The sequence below is a fragment of the Vidua macroura genome, chromosome 9, assembly GCF_024509145.1.
Source record: "Vidua macroura isolate BioBank_ID:100142 chromosome 9, ASM2450914v1, whole genome shotgun sequence".
NCBI classification, from domain to species: Eukaryota; Metazoa; Chordata; class Aves; order Passeriformes; family Viduidae; genus Vidua; species Vidua macroura.
Window position 1 is genome coordinate 23,364,703 of NC_071579.1, and position 17,959 is coordinate 23,382,661.

General features: G+C 51.8%; 1 protein-coding gene across 1 annotated transcript in view; it reads right to left on the minus strand.

Annotated features, from left to right (window-relative positions):
* ZSWIM5 (zinc finger SWIM-type containing 5) overlaps window positions 1-17,959 on the minus strand; it is a 97,492-nt gene that overhangs the window by 12,926 nt on the left and 66,607 nt on the right. The window contains exons 2-6 of the mRNA XM_053985352.1: window positions 16,828-17,184; window positions 8,876-9,024; window positions 8,081-8,231; window positions 2,595-2,774; window positions 85-261 (exon numbers count right to left, since the gene is read on the minus strand). Coding sequence (XP_053841327.1) covers window positions 85-261; window positions 2,595-2,774; window positions 8,081-8,231; window positions 8,876-9,024; window positions 16,828-17,184 — 1,014 coding nt within the window. The remainder of the gene's footprint in view (window positions 1-84; window positions 262-2,594; window positions 2,775-8,080; window positions 8,232-8,875; window positions 9,025-16,827; window positions 17,185-17,959) is intronic.

Sequence of the window (17,959 nt, forward strand, 5' to 3'; positions counted from 1 at the left end):
CCCAGGGGAGCCTCAGGTGACTCCTCTCCACCAGCAACCCTACCCACACTGGCCATGAGAGGGGCAGCTGGTTTGGATGCTCACCCAGCCACAGTGGCTGTCCCTGGGAGTTGAAGAGGAGGCTCTCGCCCTCCCGCTGGTAGGAGGGGGACACGTAGAAGTCACTGCTGATGATGCGCTGCAGGTGGCTGTCCTGCCAGTGGAGGTCACAGCCCTCGATCGCCCGCGTGAACACGGTTCGTCTGGGCCTGGCCAGTGAGTCTGCAAAGAGAAAAACCATCAGTGCCCTGGTGGGGCAGGGGCAGCCTGCTCCTCCTCCCAGACATGACCTCCCTGGGTGGAGCTCTGCCTTTACAATGAGAGCAAAACCTGGTCCCACCCCAGTAATTTCTGAGATGGACATGGGCTCTGGCTTTGGATACCTCCGCTGCCATCTCTGAGGGAGACTAATGTCTCCTCAGAGAGCACTGCAAAGTAATTTGCTAGAATAGCTGACTTGGTAAGAGAGGTGAGAAAAGAGGCAGGGACCACCCACCCATTTGCTGTGTGACCACAATCACACACAAGGCTGATGCCTTGAAACCTGGCAGTGTGTTCCCTCCCCTGTGACACTGAGCATGCAAGCAGCTGTCCCAGGGTTAGGATTGGGCTTTCTCAGCATTACTGCCCTTCAAGCACTGTGAGCTCTCCTCCTTTGCTCCAACACAAAGTCTCAGCTTCACTGAACTGCAGCTTCTTAGATCAGCAGCACATGAAGCCACAAAAGGAACCAGACGAGTGTGTCTCATCTGCCTCCCAGTGACTGAGGGGACCCATCACCCCCCAGCAACCTCTGTGGGCCGTGTGAGAGGGCTGAAAGGGAGGAGACAGCATTGTCTGAAACCCCACTGCTGCCCTGCACCGGATATCTGCGCTCCTTTTCAGAGCTGCTCTGTAAATGCATGGGCATTTCTGAAACTACCAAATGCTGGATTAGCATTTCACCCCATCCAGACCGATCAAGGCAAGTGCTTTGTTATGAGGAAAAAACCTGTCTGGAGCAATCCCACTATCACTCCAGCCACACTGGATCAAGAAGGCCCAACACAGCTGGCAGGCTGCAAAACTGGAAGCCCCAAAGGGGGTGCAACGCTCCATGTTAGGTCCTGCAACCCACAAGAGGGGCTGAGTTAAATGCATTCAAGGGTGGAAAACAAAAGGCACTGTTCAAAGCTGATCCAGGGAGGCTGGGTAAACATGCTCCGGAAACGATGGCAACAAGCAATTAGCCGGAATGCTGCAGGCACCCTGAGGTGGAGAGAAATTAAACAGGTGTTTGTATGTTGAGAACCAAGGCTGCTCACTTTACCAGGAAGGATTTCAAGAATCAGCTGTTCTTCAGTAATAAATAAAAAAACTCAGTAATAAAAGAGGCTGTCAACAATCTGGAGCAATATTTGCATATATATATGCACAAACATGAACCCCAGGACACCTCCAGGATCTGGGCTGCTTTCAGTCCCCTTCTTGGAGAGGCAGGAGCACAAGGAGAAGGGGACATCCCTGGCATGTGCTTTGGGAACTCCCTGCAGGTCTAAACAAAATGACCTGTTCAGCCCTAGCAACCTTCCCCAAATGCCAGAGTAAATCCTTGGGAGAGTTGGGAACACCAGGGGGGTAGTCCTGGGGCTGGTGCAGGACATGGAGCAAGGCCAGGTTTAAATTAAGCTGCTCCCTGAGGAAGAGGATAGGGAGGCCGGGCATGTGGTCCTGGCCATGGCTGGCGTGGCTGGCAGGACAGCCACGCTCCCACACTGCTGCTGCAGGACTAATCCCACCCAGAAGAATGAAGTTTCTCAAACTGCTGCTGCAGGACTAATCCCACCCAGAAGAATGAAGTTTCCCCTGCGGCATGGCTGCTGTCCCCCTCTCCTCCACTCACTTTGGCCACACATAATACACAGAAGAGCAATTCCAGTGCAGCAGACAGAGGCACGTGAAGAGCAATAACTTTCAATTAATGTCTACTTCAGGCAAAAGGAAGGAGAAAGAGTGCTTAAATTTAAAGGGATCAAATGCTTTGTCAGCGATTGAGAAACTATTTTAGCACCAAGGAACAACCCCTTAACTACACTGCTCCGTCTGTGCTCTGCACTTGAACTGCATTAACATTCCTGGCTAATGACTTCCCTACCACCTGAATCACAGCCTTTAAGTGAGGCTTAAGGGCAGGGAAACGGGCTCTGCACCATCTCCAGCTCCTCACTCACATTACAGCCAGGACTTCTGAGCTCAGCTCTGCTCTGTTGCAAACAGTATTGTTTTCCTGTATTACCCCATGCCCAAACCTGCACAGGCTGTAGATGTCTAAACTCCCCCAAAGTCAAACTGTTTTAAAACAGTCTCTAAACTCAAAACACAGGCAACTTTACCCTGCAGAAAAGCAAACATTTATATATAAAACCAGAGGCTGTGAAGACAAATATTTTGTATTCCTATGACTCACAGAAACGTAACCAGCAGCTGAAGTGAGTTCTCTTGCTTTGGGGTGAGTTTTGACCTGGACCCAACCCCTGTGGCTGTCAGCTGGGTTTCCACTCCGTGCCCAGACTCACCTTGGCTGTGACTGGAGCTCTGTGTAAGCGCGTTAGTGATGTTGGGAAGCTCGTTACCATAATTGCCATCTTCCAGGGGACAGACGTCCATCTCACCCCACTTGCGCAGCTGCCGGAGCCAGCAGGATTTCTCTTCCAGCTTGCAGTGTGGGTTTAACACCACGCACACCCACAGCGCCCCTAAACAAAGCCAAGAAATCACGGAGGTGCCACCGCCATGCATGCAGGGCAAAGCTCTCCGGCCGCCACGCTCGCCCCGAGAGCCTGCAAGGTTCCATCGAGGTTTGTAAACTCATTTCAGCATAATGCAGAGGCCCAGGAGGGGGATTTAAAGCTTTTAAATAAGGAGGAAATTAACTCTATCCCAGCTGAAACCAGGACAAAGTAAAACTCCTTCGTAATGAAGCTAAATTATAATCTCATGAGATGGGGGACAGTGGGGAGGAGGGAAGGAGAGAGCGGCTGTGTATGAATTTGTGAGTGCTTCTGTCTGCCAGGACAAATCTAGTGTTTGAACTACACATCAAAGCATGCTTAAAAACACCCTGGCAAGCTGCAGAGTCTGCATCTCCAAAGACTAACCTGATTTTGATCCTACCCACGTTCCAAGTGCTTTAAAACCCGCTCTGAATGCTATTTCATCTGCTATTGTTCTTCAGGCCATTTGCATTCAACTATTTAAAAAGGAGATTTGGTGTATTTTCTTTTTATTTTTTTTTTCTTTTTCAATCCCTAGTAGCCCCAAGCCTGCAGAGGAACCAGCAGAGGAACCTGGAGCTTGGCTTGATGTCTTGCAGACAAGAGCCCTCCCTGATGCGAGTCCTTCAGATCTCACAAGACAAGCTGCTCACCAGCAGGACACCCACACTGACACCCTCTGGGTCAACCATGGGACCTCACATGATGCTGGTGTGTGAGAGATAAAACCAGAACCAAGGACATCTGTCGTCATTAAGATCCAGCTCATCCTTTCATAAAACAGAGCTGATGCTGGTGCTGCTAACTGAGCCTTGCAGATTATTCTGGGTCACTCACTGCTCTGATAAGGGCTACAGCAACCTGCGTAAGTGTAAACCCGTGAATTTTTCTTTAGCTAACTCCATTTCTACCCAAATTTCCCTGCATGGCTGCCAGGATGTAGCATGTCCCCTCCCTTGTGCTTCCCTGCAGGGTGGAATGGCTGTGGGCTGACACAGTTGCAATATGAGGTATCCCCAGGGATCCCCTCAGGCTGAGCAGCTCCTGCTGCTCCTCTCTCTGTCCATGTCAAATCCTGTCATACACGTCGGACAGTTCAGCTTCCTGCAGAAACACCCTCTCTGCCTCTCCTCCATGGGCTCAGCAGAGCCCTGGAGCACCTTCCTTCTCCCTGCTGTGCCTCACTTCTCCATCACTCCCAGAGCCAAAGTTCCCATCCCAAAGTGACAACCAGTGGCACAACAACATCACACAACACGCCTCCACTGCACAACAAGGAGATTCCTCCACAAGCCCCAACCACCTCCCTTGCTGGCTGTGTTTTGAGCAGCAGCTCCACAGCCCTGCCATTGAGCCAAACAGCCCCAAGCAAGGCTGCAGATCCAACAGGAGCCAGAGCAGCCGGTCCCTCTGCCAGACAACATGAGGCAAACCCAGGCTGAACAGCGATGTCCTGGCCCTGGCTCCACTCTGGTGCCTCTCCGCTCCTCTGGATTACAGTTGAGCTTTGGTGATGCTTTTGGGGTGCATGGCCCCTGACCAATCCTTTGCCAGTTGGAACTTGTGCACGTCTGGTTGAAATCATTAGTAAGGCATGGAGGCTGTGCCTGTCTGGCTCCCTGGAGATGCCTGGCTCGGCAGGACAGACGTCACCGCGTCACAACGCAGATGGTGGCAGCAGCATCACATCCAGGAATGGGCACGGGAAAAGCAATTGCAGGCACGAGCATCAGCAAATGTCCAAAGCAGCCCTTGCCCAGTTCAGCTCAATCTCTGCCCCCAGGAAATCCCACCAATACCTCACTTCTTTCTGATGAACAGGGGGGATTAAGATTTTTGAGCTGCAACATCAGCAATTAATTAATGTGTAAAAGAGGTACCTCCTTGGGGGCCCATCCTTACCAGAGCAGGTCTATGTCACTCACTCCCAGGCTCCTGCAGGTTCCACGGGGGATACTCAGACATGGCATCTTTTTTAAAATCAGGTCTCAGCTCCAGAAAATAAGTCTTCCTTAAGGAAGGGGATAGAACTTCCCACCTCCTCGGGTGGCCATCAGATAAAACCTGCACTAGACTCTGGGTGTCAGGCATTCCCTTCCCATCAGTGCTCCCACCTGTTGTCATTGCTCTTCTTCGCCCACTTTGGGGGTGCTTGTGTCAAAAGCAGCCTTGGGCAGTTTCAACTCACGCCTCTGAGGGTGCACAGATCTTGGCTGACAGGCAGTAACAAGGCTTGGTGCTTCAGCTTCACCGCCCCCAGGAATGGGATGCACCCGCTGGATTTTTGGCTCCCACAGCTCTGCTAATATGCATTCCTGGGAAGCCTCATGACTTTGTTGCCTATTTTTGAGAGCCCTCTGAGGCATCCTTTGCATGCCAAAACATTATGCCCCTGGGCTCTCCTGCAGAAAGAAGTAGTGGGGAGGTGGGAACCAGGAGGGAAGTGAGATTTGCATCTGTCTCAGTCATGATAATTATCTGGGAGATATAATAGAGTTTTCTGAGCCCTGTGGTCAAGTGACATCAGCTGACAGCACAAGTGACTCTTGTCCTGAGCCGAAATGCCACACCAGGTCAGACTCCATGTCTCTTCACATGCTGCAGAAACCTTCATCTGAACTTCCTGATAGCAGGAGGTTAAGTGGGGAACAAAGCGGCAGATCATGATTAAGCTAAGCCTCTAAACAAAAATGCTTTTTGATGACGGGGCTGGGTGCAGGGACAGGGGGGTCAGAGCCTTCCCAGCCCAGTGGTCCTGGCTGCAGGCCCCAGAGAAGACAGGCACTCCGATCCCGTGCCCAAGTTTCCCAACCACCAAAGAAATTCTCCCGTTTCCCACAGGGTCGCTCCCCGGCTTAATCTGCTGAAATTCCCCACTGTAAACAAGTGGCCGAGATAAATAAACCCGTCTCCAGGCAGATTAAGGTCAGGCTGCACTTCAGCTGGTTTTTCGTCTATTTTTTGTAATTAGGCTTTAATCGTAAGTACTAAAGCGCCAGGGCAAATACTCCCACGCTGCTGAGCTCTCCATCCAGCAGGTCCTTCCTCTGGCTCCCCAGCAGACGGGGCAGTAGAGGTTCAGTCGGCAGCACATGCACAAGCAAACGATCCTGTTTTTATTTTCTTTTTCTTTTTTTTATAACTCTGAAATCCTGCAAAATCCTTTACATTTTCCCCAGCATAAATCCACAATCTTCTTTAAGGCTGATCTTCTTCCAATCCCACGCAAGTCTGTGATGCAGTCTTTGCTAAAATCGATGATTAATTATTAAACACGTGCCCAAAATAATTTCCAAAAGGCCCATTTTTTGTTTCTAAGTGGTGGAGGATTGTGGTCTGTGCCAGGGCTTCCTGTGGCAGCTGGCAACAGGCCCCTCATCCCTCCCTTCAGCAGTAATGGTAATACTGGCAGCTTTGGCATCCACAGCCCACAGGCAGTGGGATGTGGTGCTTCCACTGCCCCATGTGCCCTGACTACTGTTACCCGCCCAGGGATGGTTTAGGACCTGCTCTGCATTCCTGGTGTTTGTTACTGGTGAACACCCCCAACTCAGAGCAGCTCTCTGTGCCTCCACACCTCCTTCAGAGATATGCTCTGCTCCTACAGTAAACACTGCACAAGGCCAAATGCAAAAGGCTTCTGTAAAATGAAGGAATAACCCTTGCTTTGAGTACAGTCCATGCCCATTCTGGAGGTGCTTCTTCGAACATCACCGTGTCCTCTACAGGAGCTTCTCTTCAGCATGGAGATGCCCAAACCCTCACGTGTGACGTGCCTGTGCCAGGCGAGCTGCTCTGACGTGTGTTGGCTGGCACCACACTTCCCCTGCTGTCATGTTGATCCAGCACTGGTAGGGCCCTGACATTCCCCAGCCACTTTGCCATCTGCCAACGGGGACGCGCTGTCACCTCCTCCCACTCTGCCGACCAAACCTGCGTGCACCAACCTGGTCCTTGTACAGTTAAGCCAGGACTGAAAAACCCAACCACCCTCCCCTCTCCTGTGCAGGAAGGGAGGGAGGGCTCTCAGCTTGGATAGCAGCTTGGAAATCTGGCCAAATAATATGTAATTTTAAGCAAATTGCTTCCTGCGTCCAGGCCTGCCCACACGCCCATCCATTCATATATCACCAATGTGCTTGCTTTCTTCCATGTGGAAATTCTGGCTTGGTGGACTTGGCCACCTCTCCAGGATCCTTGCATATCCAATTGTCTAGCTGCAGCATCCCAAAATCCTGGAAATATCTTCTTGGCAAGCAAGCACAGATGAGCTCTCCAGAGGTGGTGTGGTTATTTCCATCCAGGAAACTTCATACAGAAACAAGACATCCCACCCCTGCCCAGATCTTGTCTGCATAGTTTGGCCAGGGTTCCCAGCCTCATTTCTGTCAGCCTCATTTGCATTTGTTGAACACTTGGTAGGTGGGTTTGTGATTTCCAGCTGCAGTTTCAGATGTTCCAGATCCCAGACCATCCTAATCCTTCTTCCAGCTCTACCATATCCCTTTAGTGCCAGCCCATCAGCCCTTGCCCATGGCACAGTATCTCCTACCAGCAGGCTGCAGAGGAGCTCAAACTCACTCATCAAACCATGGCTCAAGTCAAACTATTCACCCAAGATCCCTTATGTCCAGGAGAGCCCAGAACTACAGGGTTAACTTCACCACACAACCCTACTCCCCAAGCCCACGTCATCTAAATGTTTTATTCTAATGATATTATAGTGTCAGCCAGCTGAGCTGGTGTCTAAGGTGCTTAGCTAGAATTACCCAGAACTGCATTTCCCTCACAGCTAGGCTCTGTGCTGCCCATCCTGCCCCCCTCACCCTGGAAACGTGCACCACAGCAGGCAGAATCTGTTAAGATGTGATGTGACTTGAGAACCTGCCTTTCCCTCTCTCGATCATGGTTCCCCCAGGAACAGAACTTCCACATCTAGGCTACACCCAGCCCCTGGGGCTCACCAGCCCTGTGTCCTCCCTTGCAAAGGCTTTGGGGCAGCTCACCTAACACCAGCCTGCTGGAAGCATGGGACCAGCAACACACTGCACACTCGTCATCCTTGATCCTTTTGCAGGAAAGGGGCAGGTTTAAGGTTTTGAACTGTGTGGTTTTTGGGCCTGATCCAGCTGTCTCACAGTGACTACCCAGCAGGGGATACAGTAAGGTCCTGGCATGTCTCAGGGTCTCTGTTCCCAAAAAAGAGCCCCATAGGGCCTCTGAAATGATGTCCATTGGCCCAGCAGCCCAGGTAACTCTGCTCCTCTCAGCAAGGCAGTGACCCTTACCCAGCTCATCCCAGAGCTGCCGGCACTTCTCTGTTATGCCTGTCCCCTGCTGCCTCCAGAGGGAGAGCCGAGGATCAGCCATGAACTGCTCTGTTATCAACGTCAGCATCCTGGCCCCGTTGGAGTCCCTCATGCGCAGCATCTCCCGGACCTGGACAGGACAAAGAGAAAGTCTTGGGTGAGACAAACCATGGTCCCTCAAAGGTGTTTAAGACACATTCACCTGGCTGGCAACCCACAGCTCCCTTAGCCTGAGGGTCTAGACTGTAAATACATACATACATATATGTATGTGTGTGTGTGTATAATGTAGAGTCACACATTATAACCCTCGTGCAATGGCGGTGACGAGGCTGACTGGAGCCCAGGTGAGTAGCAGTCGTAGCCAGGCTGTGAAGGAGACTGAGATTAAGAACATGAAAGCAAAGCCCTTCTGCAAAGAAAGAGAAGAGCCCATAGGTTGGTAAAATTTGTGGGTTATGGTCTCACTTTCCCATAGTCTTGGTAGGCTCTGCAGGGTTGGCTTTTTCCCCATGTGCTGAAGGGGAGATGGGGGAATGCCCTTTCTTGCACAGGGATCACGGCACCCATGGGAGGAAGGGACCGGCCAGGACAGCAGGTGAGACAATCCAGGCCTAACCTAGAGCCTGGATTACAACCGCCTGCTCTGCGACAGGGCGAGAAGGCACTGGAGCAGAGATTCCCAGCTGTGATGGGCACCCTGCCAGGGCAGCCAGCGAGTGCCAGCTACGTGACACGCTGAGCAGAGATGGGAGAGAGCAGCCGGCTCCTCACCTTGGCAAACATGGAGTTGAGCTGCTTCCCCGAGCCGTAGTACCCTCCCTGAGATAGGAACAGCTTCACCTGCTCTCGGACTTGCTCCTCATCCAAGTGCCAGCAGTTCTCGTCATCGATGCTGGCCCCAGCAGTGGGGTCAGGAGCGCCTGAGAGGATGGGGGGAGAGAAGAGAGACAACCATGTTTATGGCAGCAGGGTCAGCAGTCCCACTAGCAAGGAGTGGACCCACCTCTGTTTTATTAGGAACCCACCTTTACTTTATCAGCTCAGGTGACAGAAAACCAACTTGATTCCTCAGCAGTGAGCCCAACTGGCAGCACTGTGCTGCCCTAACACGGTAGGGGCAGCAGCCATCAGGAAGGATATCCTGAGGGCTAATGCTTGCATGGCCCCTCACCCTCTGTACCCCATGTGAAATGAGGCTGAGGAAGACCAGGGACCTGCCTTCCTCCAAAGCCCCAGGAGTGCAGGCAGCACAGCTGCAGAGCCCGAAGCGCTCTGTGGCTCCAGGGATTGCCCAGCGTGCTCCTGCTTCACATCACTGGTTTGTTAAAGCATCAGTAAAGCTCCAATTCCTGCAAGCCCTTCCCCATGTCTGGAACAGTCTAACAAAGGTACTACTGCACTTGGGCTCCAGAGCCCTGGGTTAAACACCTGGTCCTGCCCCTCACTTGCTTTAGGACAGAAGACAAGTCCCTGGGCATCAATGTACCTGCCTGAGAGAGAACCTCCATGGGAAAGAACAAAGGATCGATAATCCTTCAAAGAGCAAACTGTGACCAGAGCAGGGCCTTTGGCAGGCACAGATATGCATTCACAGGCTGCATATCATCTTCCAGAGAACAAAAGAAAGAAAGAAAACCCACAGTTGATTTAAACGAGTTGGACCAAATTTCCCTTGCCTTGCCCCTTTCGATTCCCATTTTCCCGCCCAAGCACTACCCTACGTCTCAGCCATGGGTTCCAGGGCTCACAGGACAGGCAGTAGCACAACTTCAGTGAGCAGCCAAGAGCACAAAATGGAACAAAAACCTGGATTTTCAGCAGTCTGCTTTTGGGTCCTGTTCTACAGAAACTCCTTAGGGAAAACCAGTACCAAAGAGGGACTGCTGCAGCTGAAGGATGCTCCGCTCCACTCCACTTTGGGCTGCTTCTCCTATCTCCCTCTCAAGAGAGGAAGAGGGTCACCACAGGAAGAGCAAGGTGCTGCATGAGGAGCCATGGCATGCTGTAGCTGACACAGTCCCAATTAAATCTTCATAATGTCTTTTCCAAAACTGGGATCTGGTTGGGGAGCAGACATCACTTTCCTACAGAGACAGCCTGGGATGGTGAGCACACCCCAGCCTTGTGTGTTGCTGAACCAGGAGCTCAAAGACAGTTAATGGAAATTGTGCTCCAGGATGCCTGCTCAACAGGGTAAGTGTCTCTTCCTGGCTTGTAAGCAAGACAACATCAACCTCAGGGGTTCTGCTCCTCCAGCAGGCTGAGAACACTCCTGACCCGCTAAGATACAGTTATTTGTATTTAATGTCCTTTACAAAATTACTTTAATTTCTGCTAACAGTCACTGCCTGAGAGAAGTTCCAGCAAGCTCTAGGCATGCTGAAGGGACAGGATGCTGCTGCTCCCTCTGCAGAATAATTTATAGTCGACACAACTATGTAACTGGGACGAGAGCTGAAGCAGCAGAAAGGAAATCACAGTTCCCAGATGAGCATGAGGACTTTTGCCACATATGCCCTGATCCTGATCCCAACTCCCCTGCCATAGCCATGGAGAAGCAGTTAAACCCTGAGCCCCCAGCAAGGGGCCAGTCCTGCTCAGTGTACCATCAGTCAGCTCAGAGCCCTGCCATAAGCCACGAGGGACAATCACAGCCAGCGACAGGGACAGTCCATGCCGGCCCTCTGAGCTTTTCTGTACCTTTTCCTTCCCTCCCCCAGCCTCATCCTTATCTCGCAGATAAAGAGCAGACAAGCCGGTGATTATCCCCTATCAGGAACCGATGACTAATCTGTCTACCATGAGCGCTTATCCGGCCCCATCGCTAGGTATCCCAGACGCTTGCACTCTTAATATCCTCCTCCCCACCATCCTGCCCGCCACTCCCAGCTGCAGCTATCCAGAGCGGCCTCGACTGCCTCTACAGGGTCACCTGTCTGCATCTACAGGGACCAGGAGGGCATGGTCACCTGGGGTGACCCATCCCACCAAAGCTCAGCTCATCCCTCACCATGCCCGTGGCCACTGTGACAGATTAAGGAGGAGGAGGTCGCAAAATGCAAGAAGTAGGTGCGTTCTTTGGGGGTTCCCGGGGCTACCCCTCGGTGCCTGCTGCTCACACGTAGCGTTAGCAACGGAAAGCCCCGAGCAGCAAGGAAAGGAGCGTGCAGCTAAATAAAACCTCCTCCTCCCACGCAACACATTGAGCATTTCACACGTTGGGGTTCGGGCCGCAGCCAAATTAGCAACGCGCCTCCCGCGCCTCCAAATAAAGCCCAAATTTGCTTGTAAATGTATTTTTCTCTCCTATAAAAGATTCAGAGAGAGGGCTGTAATAGCAAATTACCACACGTGCAGCACAACCCAGCAGATAGCGGGCTGCCCAATTACGCTGGGGAGCTGGATAAACATTTAAGTGCAAACAACGGGATTTGTGCTGGGTTTAAATATTAATGGCAGGATTTGTCCACTTCCCCTTGCCAACGTTCACACCGTGGGGGCTTCGGCAGCGGCATGCCGTGACGCAGCTGATGAGTGATTCCATGTCTCAGCTCCAAAGGAGCTGGGAACGGCATGTAAAACAGCCCGGCGCCTGCATAACACATTTCTCATATAGCAGCATTCGTGCTCCAAAGAGCCCTGTTTCAGATGTGCTGGATCTTGGTCCTGCCGGATTCAGATTTAAGGAAACACCATTGCACATCTTGAGTGGAAAGAGTGTTTCACCAGCCCGTTTACACTGGCTGTAGAAACTGAGATAAAAATGCAATCCATCACAACCTGAGCTGGGCTCCCCCCTCACTGGGAGCTCAGGGGTTTAACTGTTTGACAGCCAAGTGAGACTTGGCAAATACTATGACCGAGGAAAAAGGACTGGAAAAATCTACAAATCAGAAAACAGAGTGAAGTCAGGCATGGAAAATTCTACTCCTTGCTCAGAAATTAGCTGCCCAATATGAAGAAAACAAAAGGGGCTCCTGGACTGGGAAGCTGCAGGTTTCCAAGGCTGAGGAGGCAGTAGGACCTTGTGGGTCATGCCAAAGCATTGGCACATCCCAAACCCAAGTTGCTGAACCCAAGAAGGGGAGATACATCAGCTGAGAAGTGCAGAAAGCACTCCCAGAACATCTGACTTGAAGCAGGATTGGTGATACAAAGAAAAAGGCATGACTATAATTTTTAACCAGTACCCTGGAGCTGATAAAGTGATGCTAAAAGCCACTCAGTGATAAGGGTGGCTGCTGCAGCATTTCCCTTATGGTCATTTCACCCAACTGTGCCCAGCACCCATCAGTGGTTTGGTGCCTGGCCATGCCAGCCCCGGGGTCAGTGGTGCCTGGAGCAGGGCTGGCCGTCGTGGTGGCCATTCACAAGGGCCATCTCATGACTGCACATGGTGGTGTTGCTGAATGCCTCCAGGCTCCTCTCTGGCGTCCAGAGAGAAAACAGATGTGAAGGATCAGCTCAGGGCGGGGGGTGGGGAGGACATGGACAAATAAGCAAACGGCAGAAAACCTTGAAGAGAAAATAACCAGGCACCAGAAAGGAAATGAACTCTAACAAGGGATTAAAAATAGCAGCAAAGCAAGGAATCCAGCTCTGCCAAGACTCCCTGTTTGTTTTCAAGTGGAGGCAAGTCAGAGGGAGCTGCCAGGGCAGCCTGAAGATTCACATACACCTGACAGCAACGGGGCAAGAGAATCCAGACTGGCTCCCAGCATGGTGGACAGGAGCAATGTGGTCCAGCTGGTACCAGTACCAGCACCCAACTTTGGAAGCTGCTTATCAAGAACCACTTGTGCTCTGGAGTCATTTGGCAATCCCAGTCGCTCTGCAAGACAAGGGGAAGAGCTGCCTTTCTCTCCAGCACTCAGGTGTGTTTTTTTCCCTTAAATCCACCACAGCTCAGCAAACAGGAACACGAATGCCCTGGAGAGCTGACCTTCTCCTCCTCCCTGCGGGAAGGCAGAATTTCAAATAGATTTCCTGGTGCTGCCCTCCAGACGCTGTCTCGAGATGACCTGAAAGTCAAAGGGTGCCTGAGGATTCCTCAAACATCAGCCTTGGCTCGGTGTGACAGGACAGGCAGCGACTTCCTGCACACTGACCTGGCAGCCAACTTGCTGTGCATAAGGAACAACATGGGACAGTATTAGCACAGGAGTTGAAGGAAAGCTCAAGGTGGTCAAGAATGCATGTAGGACAAAAGGGAATGGATGAGGCAGCAGGCTTCTTATGGCTCTTGCATAAGGAGATCTGCTTTTCCCATGCCAAAGCCTAAGGGACCATTCCCTTTCAGGGTTTTCCAAAAGTCCTCTCCTCCAAGGAAGCTCCCAAGACCCTGCAGGACCACTGAGACCCCTTGGCGATTCACATGCCTTGTCCTCAGAGGGAGTTGCCCCTGCACCTTCCAACAGCAGAGGTTTTGCGGCTTTTCTCACTTCTGGTTGAGAAGTGCCCTTCTCAAGCCCTTTGATGGCACCAGCTGAGCACCACAGATACAGTGTCATCCACTGGCATTTCTGTGGGCCAGACAGACCACCCCAGCCACAACTCCTGGACTGAGGGCAGCAGCACCCTCTGCCATGTCCACATGCTGCTCAAGCTGGGTGAGTTACAGAGCTGCAAACATGGGGTCTGCAGAAATCTCCTGCTCCTCAGGCAAGAAAGAGGGAGAATCCATCAGTGATGCATGAAGGGTACCTCTAAGCCCCAAATCTGGGCCCACAGGCACGGTCCCATCTTTAAGCTCTCAGAAGAGTGGAGGGAACAGGGTGCCAAGGTGGCCACCACCAGATGATCCTCACTCCCTTGGAGTCCCAGCTCTTGGATCCAAGCTTTCCAGTTGCAGCTTCTGGCTGCCCCCAGCATTCTACCCACCAGGAGAGACCAAGCAGCCACGAGTCACTTTTGCTGGCACAGTGACATCCTTGCAGCCTTGCTCTGTGCCAGGCAGACACACTGCTGGCTTTGTCCCCTTGGGGAGGAGCACTGAAACCTACCCTGGTCTCCTCCCTCCAGCTGCCACTCCAGACGCCAAGCGTGGAGGTGCCAGACACAGGAGATGCTCTCGCTGGCACATGCTGCCCTTCGCAGCCAAGGCACAGGAGCAGAAACGTGACCCACTTCAGCAGGCGGAGGTCAAGTGGGGAGCAGAGCGGCAGGCACACCTAGGACTGCTTGGACTGAATCCTTCGGGAACACGCAAGCGCCTTGGCTGCGCTCCAAGACTCCATCATTACTGGATAGTTTGCATTTCCTTCTAGGAAGACAGCCGGGAAGATCGGCACGCGGTGCACAGCCCGCGGCTACAGACTCCTGCAAGGAACAAAGCTCCAGTGCCCGGAGCTGAGCGCGCCAGACAATGGCCAGTAATTCTCTCTGCCATTCAGGCTCTGCAGGAGGAGAAGGAGCATCCGTGAAAGCCTTATTTTACAAAACCAGACAACCCCCTTGCACAAGACCCCAGCCAGCCTGGTGCAGAAACAGTTTCTCAATCCTACAAGCTCACCATATAAACAAGGAAAGAGGAATCCTTTGGGTGACCAGACAGGTGAGGAAGACCTGATGCTGATATGAAGCTCAACAGACCTATCCTCAAAAGAAGGAGGGGCAGGGAAAAAAGACGGATTTTTAGAAAGAACGTTCTTGCTCCAGGGTGTAGTAACTTCAGGTGTCCTATGCACAAAGTGGGTTACTGTTTGGGTTGCAGAGGCTGGCCTGCCAAAAGGCACCTTGGCCCCAACCCAAAGGCTGGGGTGTGATCCCAAGGGTCTGAAATGCACATGGTCAAGAAACGCACAAAAAGCTCTACGGAGAGCACAGCTTGAAGAACTACAAGTCCCAGGATCAGTGACCCACTACAAATACATGATCCACAGCTGGGAAGGGCAAGATGGGGAACAAATCTGGATCCACTTCACCTGGAGACCCCAGAATTCCTCTCCCACAAACAGACCCCCATGCCTGCAGCCCTTCCTCACCCTGGGGTCAAGCAGGTCTGCAGTGTAGTTGGTTGCACTGTGGCTGTGCTCCTGGCAGGACCAAGAGGGCAAAACTTGCAACACTGTCCAGGATCAAGAATCAAAGCCCTGGACAGCATCACTATGAACTCGAATGTGAGGAGTTTGGAGCCTTCCTTTTTACAGGATGCAACATTTATGAGTTACAGATCACCTTAAGATCATGTCATCATATGAAGGCTGATGTGCATCCTCTCCCAGGGTGAACCAAGGCTGCTCTCCTGCTTGCAGAGGTGTTTACTCACTTGTGACCAGCCAGGCAGCCACAGGGGTGTCAGATAGGTGCCACCCTCTGTGGAGGTGACCATGTCTGTGTTGGTTTAAGATCCCACACTGGAGTGCGTAAATTTGCACCAAGTTTGAAGGGAGTGAGAATTTTTGCTTTGTTTTTTTTTTAAACCACTTGTAAAAACAAGAAGCAGATATTGAACTGGAGCCAACATCTGTATCTTTGTAAGACTCTCAACCACCAGCCTTTTGCTGACTCGAGAACAATAAATATTCAGAGCCTTAAAAGCTTTACTTCAATCTGCTTAGGAGAAAGCAGCCTCAAACAATGGCCAAGAAGGGATCTTGCCCAGCCTCAGCTTCAGTAGATCAGTTCAGAGAGGGAATGGCCCTCACCAGATCCTTGCGGCATCACAGCTCCTCATTCTTTTACAATGCCAAAAACTGAAGCCAGTTACTTAGACCACAACCACCCATGTGGCAGATGTGGGCCAGCAGAGGAGACAAAGGCCTCTCCCAAGGTAGGAACAGAAACTCCCAGACAGAGATGAACACATCTAAGATCAGAGCTGCCATCACCCCCCATGGTGACGGTGAACCTCTGGCCTTACTTTTCTACATGTGGATTCAACTAGTTCAGATGGTATTTTAGGCTGCATATGGGTCTTTTCATCTTCAGAACACTTAACAGGCACATGTTAATCCCTGCAACGCCCTTCCGTGGCAGATAAGTGTTTATTATCTCTGCTTTACAGCTGGTGGGACTGGCACAGCGGGGAGCAGCTCATTGCTGCAGACCCTGGGCAACCTCAGCTCCTGGGTTCCTTGAAAAGACACCGTGGGAGATTTCCAAGAGCCTGGGCCACATCCTGGGCCAGTGGAGCAGGTCTGGGCTGGGCACTGTCCCCCAGATTTCCAGGGGAGGAAGTCAAAAGCATTTTCCAAACACAAAGCCCCAGGACACATCTCCACTGTCTTTGTGCAGTAGGTAAGAACAGCGGAGCTCATTTATTACGGGCAAATTAACACCCATGGAGATTAAAGCTTTATCTCCCACCAGCTCAGCCACATCTGACTTAGTGCAGGGCTCAGGCTGACACTGTGTCCCCACACACTGGAGGAGCCACATCCCCACTGCACCTCCTCCTCGACAGGGACCCAGCACCATGTCCTTGGATTCTCCATTACACTCTGAGCTGTGCCTTGTGCACCACAAGCCTGTCAGCTCTGCCTCTTCCTGCCTGTTGAAGCCCATGTTTGACAGACAAACACATAAAGAAGAGGAGAGGGCAGGCTGGGGACACCCCAGCCATGGGGTCCCAACACTCATGCATTAACATCAGTGTGTTGCTGCCAGCTCTTTCTGTGCAGCAAAAGACAAATGTAAAATGAAGAACACCACCATGGGCACCAAAACCACCAGCCCAGCCCCAAACACAGAGTCAGGGTCACACAGTGAGGAGGGAGAATTACCATGCACTTGGTTGATCTCAGAGTTGGATGACAGGATCTCATCAGCCAACTTTTGGGCGGTGGGCAGCACCTCGGTGTGGTGTGCTGTGATCAAATACTGAACAAACTTCTGGAGCTGGTCCCTGTTCATCTGGAAAAGGGTCTCTGAGATGGGAAGACGGAGTTTGACCTGGTCTGGCTTGCGGATCCTGTACAGTGAAAGCGCCACGACGTGAGCGCAGTAAAAAATGTCCTTGTTCCCACAGCCGCACGTCACTGAGGTGATTTTGCAGCGGTCGAAGCTGATGGCCACCTTGTAGGTCATCTCTGGTTCTGTCGCAGTCGCTGGCTCCGTTACTGTTCCACTGAGGTGGAACCCTGGAGAGGGAAAGTAGAAGATGGAAAGGTCAGGTTAGCTTCCCTCTGACCACAACCACCCATGCCAGCCCCGGCAGGAAGGAAAGCCAAGACTGCTTGTGTGTCTCTCTCATATACCGAGGAGTGCAGCACCCAGCACAGCCCATCCATCCCCGTGGCTTAGACCCAGCAACACCCAGCCCGTGTATACAAACACACTTCTGCACCAACACACACACACAGAGCCAGACTCATCGGCGAGTTTATTTAACAGCCAAACCCTCAGGGGAAGAGAGAAGCTGCTCAGTTCCCATTTGTTTAAGTATCTCAGACTGTTTCTCTCCTGGGAGTCATTTCCATCCACGCCTCCCTCTCGCTGAATTTGCAACTCACATGAGTGAGGGTTGGTAGAAAAAGACCACGTTTGCTTTTCTTTGATGAGGCAGACAAAAAAACCCACAAACTAAATGCAAAGCAATTCCAACTTTGGTCTCTCAACCAGGTAGAGTGCTCCAGGGCATGGTCACAGTTCTGAGCTCTTCCACACAGTGGAAACAAAGAGCAGGGACAGGAGCTATGCACAGTCCAAACCACAGCTGGGAGAAAACTGTTCCCTGAGTTCCACAAATCATTCACACCAATGTTATGGTGCTCCTTGCAGTTCCCACCATGCAGAAAGAGGGTGCAGTGCCTTCAGGCACGAAGTGTGAAAAAAAGCCCCTAGAAGTACCCAACACAGGTGAGGAACATGAAATGGGCTCAGAAAGTCCCATGGGTCCAAAGAAATGTGGATGTA